Source organism: Trachurus japonicus, chromosome 11 (assembly GCF_045865225.1).
Source record: "Trachurus japonicus isolate A0001 chromosome 11, Traja_1.0".
NCBI classification, from domain to species: domain Eukaryota; kingdom Metazoa; phylum Chordata; class Actinopteri; order Carangiformes; family Carangidae; genus Trachurus; species Trachurus japonicus.
Genome location: NC_140917.1, coordinates 3700007 through 3708322, shown reverse-complemented (window position 1 = coordinate 3708322; position 8316 = coordinate 3700007). Strand labels below are relative to the sequence as shown.

General features: G+C 40.6%; 1 protein-coding gene across 1 annotated transcript; it reads right to left on the bottom strand.

Moving 5' to 3' along the window:
• Window positions 1-1207: 1207 nt before the first annotated feature.
• On the bottom strand, window positions 1208-2643 carry LOC146977911 (nuclear factor 7, brain-like). Its single transcript, XM_085790534.1, has one exon. It carries the CDS (start codon window positions 2636-2638, stop codon window positions 1208-1210), a length of 1431 nt encoding a protein of 476 aa, XP_085646660.1. The 5' UTR covers window positions 2639-2643.
• Window positions 2644-8316: the final 5673 nt, after the last annotated feature.

Here is an 8316-nt window from a genome sequence, read left to right as displayed (position 1 = left end):
ACAACAGAAACACAGCATTTATCAACGCTAATCCTTTTGCAGGATGTGCTTCATTTACAACTTGAAAAATAAATACATTTATACTAAATATGAACATTCATTCCTAGGCAAGTTTTGAAGAACTTGTACTGAAACTACTCCACAACATTTATTGTTATGTAGATACAGGAGACGTTAAAGACGAAGCTGAATATGAATTCAAGTCAAGACAACATTTAATTAAGTTGATTAAAGACAGGAACGGATGTACATTAAGCTTTTGTGATGAACTGACACGTTGAAACATCTTAGATCATTTCATATAAACAGATACAAACTTTTTACATTAAACCAGAAATACATTTCAACTTTTCATGTTTGACATTTTATCATCTTGAGAAGAATTGAAAATAAAGATTGATCAATGATCACCTGATCAAATGTTCAGTAATTTATAATTTTTTAGCTCATCATTCCACAAAAAGTCATAATAAGAAATGTAATGTGAAATGACTCATAGAGATAAAAAGAGTGAAAATATTTTACAGATGAAAAGTAGTAAAAAAGGAAAAGTGTAATAACGAGGCAGCAGGAGGACAGGTGCAGTTTAATTTTAAAAACCAAGCTTATTATTTAGGCCCTTTCTCGAAAATTGCATATCCATAATAAAATGAGTATATCTCTGCAACCACAACGTCTATTTGAATACTTTTGGTGTCATAGTAAAGGGAAAAAAATGAATAATTGCTGAGATGTGTAAATTTCAGTATATCTGTTACTGGTGAAGAGTAAATGAAGATGACACACAGAAAAAAAATAATATAAAATATTATATTTTTTATATTATTATTTTTTATATTATAAAAAAAATCATATTTTTGATGAGTGCCCTTTAGAATAATGCTAATGAAGCTCAAACTCTCTATAAAATCATTGTACAACATATGAACATTGTCTCTGCAGTGGTTGATTCTGATTAATTGAAGCAGGACAAAATTATTGAGATTTTACTACAAAATATTCAGGCGAACTTTCCAAAATGTCAGTTTTTGGAACCACTTGCCATTATAAACCATTGTTTAATCTTTATTTTCACAGAATTTGCATAAACTAACTGAAAATGAATCAACCAGGACTGAATAAGAGTTGCATTCCTAACAGGATCAATTCACTGACTTTTCCCTTTAGGAAATAAACAACATTATGAATGTGATCATCCTCTTTAACTCTAACTGCTCTGCTCCACTGTCACTGACACCTTTACTGGAAACAGCTTCAATGGGATGTTTTCACCACAGGGAATGTATGGAAACATCTTCTGAGTGAAAGTGTGTGTGAAGGTGTGTATGTGTGTGTTAGTATCAGGATCAGAGAACGACAGTTTTCCTCTGTTGAAGTCCAGATTCACTCTGATCCTCTGGAGCTTCTTCTGCTCTGGGAGATCAGTGAATGAAGTTGATGGTGACTTTGCTGAGTAATTATCTCCATAGAACCATAACACCCACGATCCAGACAGTATCTTGCCTCCCTTCCTCTGCACAGACTCTGTTAACACACCCAGTGCCCAGTGTGTATTGTCTCCAACCTCGACATCCCAGCTGTGAGTCCCTGAGTTAAAACCCTCAGAGCCCAGGACAGAGCAGTAATAATCAATCCTCTCTGGATTGTCAGGAAGCTGCTGTTTGTCTCCTCCTAGTCTCACACTGGTCAGATCTCCAGACAGGATGAGTCCTGGATGAGCAGTGTTTGGGTCCACAACCACAGGACTGTAGGAGACCATGTCCTTCATCTTGTTCCAGATGTTGAAGGTCAGGTTGCCCAGGTGTTTGGCCTGGTCTATCAGAGCTCCTGAGTCCAGCTGTGGATCCTCCAGCAGGGGGTGCTGCTGGACTCTTTCCACTGCAGCCTTGTAGTTGAGCAGGAATGAGACGTCTTCAGCTCTCAGCTTGTCCTCTGTGGCTCTGACTGTGTGTGAAAGAACTGCTATCTCTCTGCTCAGAGCCTCCATCTTCTCCTTCATCCTCTGACTCTTCTGCTCCTCTTCCTCCCTCAGTGCAGCCATCCTGGCCTCCTCTTCCTCTACTAGAAACTGGTGAAGCTTCTTAAACTGCTCCTTAATCTGCCTCTCTGTGTGTCGGGCCTGGACCTTAATGTGTTCTGCTGTTTGACCAAACTCCACCTGAACTTCGTCAAAACCCTTTAACTTCTTCTTTAAGGGCTCCAGAGTTTCCTCAAGTTCCTTCTTGAGTTGTGAAGCAACTTCATCGATGGGGTTGGTGTGTGTTTCTGCTTCATTGATGGGTCTGAATCTGTGGTTGGTGTGTGTTTCTGAATCTCTGCAGATGAGACACACTGGCTGCTGATGGTCCAGACAGAAGAGTTTGAGTTTCTCAGAGTGCAGACTGCAGAGAGCCTCTGAAGATATCTGCTCCCTCTCTAGTAAGAAGCTCTCACACAGGTTCTTCAACACCAGGTTACAGGGTGGTTTCTTTCTTGAACATCTTGTCTTACAAACTGGACACAGTGGATCTTGTTTCACTCTCCACCAGCTCTGCAGACAGTCTTTACAAAAGCTGTGGCTGCAGGACAAAACAACAGGATCTCTGAAGATCTCCTTACAGACCGGACAGCAGAGATCCTCCTCTGATCTGGAAGCCATTTAGTCTGTGAGCGAAGCTGAAAACACAGCAGCCAGAAAATGGAGTCAGTCATGGCCCTCCCTCCTCTACTGACTAGACTTTAGTTTACTGTGACTCTGAGTCCAGGTTTTAGTCAAACTCACCTTCAGTGTGTGGAGTGTCAGCAGGTTGAAGCAGCAGTGTTGTAGCTGGACTCACTCTCAGGAAGTTGTTTGTTTGGTCCGAAGCTGAATCTGATCGTCTCTTCTTCAGTCTGCTTTTCCGGGACTGAAGAAGTGCAAGGAACTGTATCTTTGTCTCTGGTGAGTTATGTGAGGGGGCGGAGCTTTGAAAAGTGACTGAAGGTCAAACAGCTCAGTCCAGATGAATGTAGAGGATCAGTTCTAAGTCTCGTATTAAAAAAGCCTTTTCATGTGTTTTTAATAAATACAAAAATACATTTATTTACTGTCGTGCATATGGTTTCTGTGCAACGTCATCGCAGATGTGCACGCACAGCCTGGGGGCAGAAAGCGGGACATTTATCATTGTTTACAAGCGGAGTCAAGCAGCAAACAAAAAGGACAAGGAGTTGTTGTGTTGCACAAACCGGCAAAAAGATGGATGGAAATTGTATAATAAACCGAGGGGATCTCATCCGTTTGCCAAAAAAGAAGATTACGACTGCAGGCCATTAAAAGGGAGGATTGGGGTCCCGAAGGTCCTAAAGGCGGCGAGAGTCTGTGCATCACCGGTGTCATAAAACTAAAAATAATATACATTTTTTTGGCAACACTCGGATACTGCCCAAGCCGATCGAGTACTCAAATACTCGGATATCGGCTGCAGCCCTACAAATAAGCTGCAGACAGGAAGTAGAGTCAATCAATCAATCAACCAACCAACCAATCAATCAATCAATCAATCAATCAATCAATCAATCAATCAATCAATCAATCAATCAATCAATCAATCAATCAATCAATCAATCTTTATTTGTCCCCAAGGGGGTGATTAATTTTGGAACAGCAGGAACAGCAAGTTACAATAAATTACAAATCACAATACAGACCCAAGATAGAAAACCGTTATAGTTAGAAGGGAAGGCTATTTCACCCTGACTACCTTTCCCCCTGGCATTTAAAAGAAGAACAGCAGAAGGTACAAATGAGTGTTTATATCTGTTTGTCTTTGCAAATGAGAGTCTAAGCAGTGAACCTGATGGTAAAAACCGAAACTGTTTATGTCAAGGATGAGAGAGCAGTCGGACAAGATGGAGCTTGATTTCTTGATCAGCTGTTTGTTAAGTCATGACTCCCCTCTCTCCTCTACCGACTCGACTGAAGTTTACTGTGACTCTGAGTCCAGGTTTTAGTCAAACTCACCTTCAGTGTGTGGAGTGTCAGCAGGTTGAAGCAGCAGTGTTGTAGCTGGACTCACTCTCAGGAAGTTGTTAGTTTGGTCCGAAGCTGAATCTGATCGTCTCTTCTTCAGTCTGCATCTCTGTGACTGAAGTGGAAGTGCAACTGTTTCCTGGTTTTTGAGTCATGTGAGGGAGTGGGCCTTTGCCAGACTGAAATTTCTGCTTTTTCTTAAATCTGTGGTTTTCTGAACAGAGTTGTGTCCCTACAGATTTCTTCAGAGGCCTGTTCACAGACCACCTAACTCTAAACAACCCCCAGTACAATATGCCAATTCAGCAGTTCACACATTATGGATGGATGGATCCTCCTGCAGTCAGATCTGGACTCTGATCACATGGATGAGTTTTGGCTCACATGAGTCGGCCAGCTTCTTTAGGACTCTACCTGACGGACCTCAGAACCAGGCCAAGGAGCAGTGGTGATGGGATTTCTCTCACTGAAGGTTTACTGTGCCATGCTTAAATATTAAGGTGGTTCTTTGTAAATGGTCCGGGTCCTATATGTTAAGTTGTTACTGTTACTGGTCGACCATGTGCAGCACTGTCAAAACACCTACGGAAACAAACGTGGCTTTGTAGGAGACAAAGGCCTTTAACTCACTGATGGACAGACCTAAGAAAATTTAGTCCGTTTTTAAATACTTATACTTAAATTTAGACAAAATTCTTCATATATTCTACATTACAGAGGAAATATTGTCGCTCACATTAAGTTACTTAACACAGCATACCGGTTTCCCCCCGTGTGAACTGACTAGGAGCTTTATTTTGCTTGTATGTGTAAATAAAAGGCCACATAACAAATTAATGTGCAACAAGTCACATCTCTAAATGAATAAGAATTCAAAACGAACTGTACATTAACCAGTTAATCATTACAATGTAGAAATCAGTCAGACTGAGTTTTTCTACTTTCAGTACATTTACGTTAATAGACAGAAATATTTCAGACTCCAAAGTGTTCTTTTTTACATCTTTAGATTAAGATGTAAGACGTGTTGTGTATTCAGTGATGGAGGAACATCAGAGAACTGTTTACCTGTAATGATCTGAAATCTGATTTGAGAGAGTCTTAATTCATTAGTGGAGAACTTCAAACACAGGCCTGCAGTGAAGACATGATACCTGAGAGATGTAGAGTTAGTTCAAGACACCATGACAACAGAAACACAGCATTTATCAACGCTAATCCTTTTGCAGGATGTGCTTCATTTACAACTAGAAAAATAAATACATTTATACTAAATATGAACATTCATTCCTAGTCAAGTTTTGAGGAACTTGTACTGAAACTACTCCACAACATTTATTGTTATGTAGATACAGGAGACGTTAAAGACGAAGCTGAATATGAATTCAAGACAAGACAACATTTAATTACAGTAAGTTGATTAAAGACAGGAACGGATGTACATTCAGCTTTTGTGATGAACTGACACGTTGAAACATCTTAGATCATTTCATATAAACAGATACAAACTTTTTACATTAAACCAGAAATACATTTTAACTTTTCATGTTTGACATTTTATCATCTTGAGAAGAATTGAAAATAAAGATTGATCAATGATCACCTGATCAAATGTTCAGTAATTTATAATTTTTTAGCTCATCATTCCACAAAAAGTCATAATAAGAAACGTAATGTGAAATGACTCATAGAGATAAAAAGGGTGAAAATATTTTACAGATTAAAAGTAGTATAAAAGGAAAAGTGTAATAACGAGGCAGCAGGAGGACAGGTGCAGTTTAATTTTAAAAACCAAGCTTATTATTTAGGCCCCTTCCCGAAAATTGCATATCCATAATAAAATGAGTATATCTCTGCAACCACAAGGTCTATTTGAATACTTTTGGTGTCATAGTAAAGGGAAAAAATTGAATAATTGCTGAGATGTGTAAATTTCAGTATATCTGTTACTGGTGAAGAGTAAATGAAGATGACACACAGAAAAAAAATAATATAAAATATTATATTTTTTATATTATTATTTTTTATAATATAAAAAAAAATCATATTTTTGATGAGTGCCCTTTAGAATAATGCTAATGAAGCTCAAACTCTCTATAAAATCATTGTACAACATATGAACATTGTCTCTGCAGTGGTTGATTCTGATTAATTGAAGCAGGACAAAATTATTGAGATTTTACTACAAAATATTCAGGCGAACTTTCCAAAATGTCAATTTTTGGAACCACTTGCCATTATAAACCGTTGTTTAATCTTTATTTTCACATAATTTGCATAAACTAACTGAAAATGAATCAACCAGGACTGAATAAGAGTTGCATTCCTAACAGGATCAATTCACTGACTTTTCCCTTTAAGAAATAAACAACATTATGAATGTGATCATCCTCTTTAACTCTAACTGCTCTGCTCCACTGTCACTGACACCTTTACTGGCAACAGCTTCAATGGGATGTTTTCACCACAGGGAATGTATGGAAACATCTTCTGAGTGAAAGTGTGTGTGAAGGTGTGTATGTGTGTGTTAGTATCAGGATCAGAGAACGACAGTTTTCCTCTGTTGAAGTCCAGATTCACTCTGATCCTCTGGAGCTTCTTCTGCTCTGGGAGAACAGTGACTGGAGTTGATGGTGAATATGCTGAGTAATTATCTCCAATCAACCATATTCCCCATAATTCAGACAATATCTCGTCTCCCTTCCTCTGCTCAGACTCTGGTAACACACCCAGTGCCCATGTCGTACTGTCTCCAACCTCGACATCCCAGCTGTGAGTCCCTGAGTTAAAACCCTCAGAGCCCAGGACAGAGCAGTAATAATCAATCCTCTCTGGATTGTCAGGAAGCTGCTGTTTGTCTCCTCCTAGTCTCACACTGGTCAGATCTCCAGACAGGATGAGTCCTGGATGAGCAGTGTTTGGGTCCACAACCACAGGACTGTAGGAGACCATGTCCTTCATCTTGTTCCAGATGTTGAAGGTCAGGTTGCCCAGGTGTTTGGCCTGGTCTATCAGAGCTCCTGAGTCCAGCTGTGGATCCTCCAGCAGGGGGTGCTGCTGGACTCTTTCCACTGCAGCCTTGTAGTTGAGCAGGAATGAGACGTCTTCAGCTCTCAGCTTGTCCTCTGTGGCTCTGACTGTGTGTGAAAGAACTGCTATCTCTCTGCTCAGAGCCTCCATCTTCTCCTTCATCCTCTGACTCTTCTGCTCCTCTTCCTCCCTCAGTGCAGCCATCCTGGCCTCCTCTTCCTCTACTAGAAACTGGTGAAGCTTCTTAAACTGATCCTTAATCTGCCTCTCTGTGTGTCGGGCCTGGACCTTAATGTGTTCTGCTGTTTGACCAAACTCCACCTGAACTTCGTCAAAACCCTTTAAAGCAGATAACAGCGGCACGGCCGTTTCGGCTAATGCTGTGTTCAAGGCAGGCTTTTAAAACCGTAAGTTACAGCTTCAAGTCACAACTACGACTTGGTAGCGTTCCAGGTAACCCGTAGCTCGTGTTTTTACCGTCCTGTTGTCTGTGAAAGTTCCCTATAACGGCCACTCGTAACTTCCGACCCGTGAACTCGTACCAGATCGAACTGGTATGACTTCACAGGAAGGAAAAACACAAAGTACGAGTTTCCTTGAACGCACCATGAGTTAGCAGCCCCCGCCCTTGTCAGGCATCAATTGGTCCTCGTGCTACGTCACCACATTCACGCGCATCCCTTGGCTGCAGACACAGCCCTTCATGCCGTTCTCTCCCCTCATTGGATAACACTTGTATCCCACAAGGAAAATTTTCTCCTCGGGTTACAGCAGAGCAGAGTGACGGAGAGACTCGTGTTTAGGCTGAAATACTTCATGTAAGTGATTGCTGACGGAAAATAGGACTATTTAGGACTTATATTAACAAAAACATTCCACTGATATCTGCTTTAACTTCTTCTTTAAGGGCTCCAGAGTTTCCTCAAGTTCCTTCTTGAGTTGTGAAGCAACTTCATCGATGGGGTTGGTGTGTGTTTCTGCTTCATTGATGGGTCTGAATCTGTGGTTGGTGTGTGTTTCTGAATCTCTGCAGATGAGACACACTGGCTGCTGATGGTCCAGACAGAAGAGTTTGAGTTTCTCAGAGTGCAGACTGCAGAGAGCCTCTGAAGATATCTGCTCCCTCTCTAGTAAGAAGCTCTCACACAGGTTCTTCAACACCAGGTTACAGGGTGGTTTCTTTCTTGAACATCTTGTCTTACAAACTGGACACAGTGGATCTTGTTTCACTCTCCACCAGCTCTGCAGACAGTCTTTACAAAAGCTGTGGCTGCAGGACAAAACAACAGGATCTC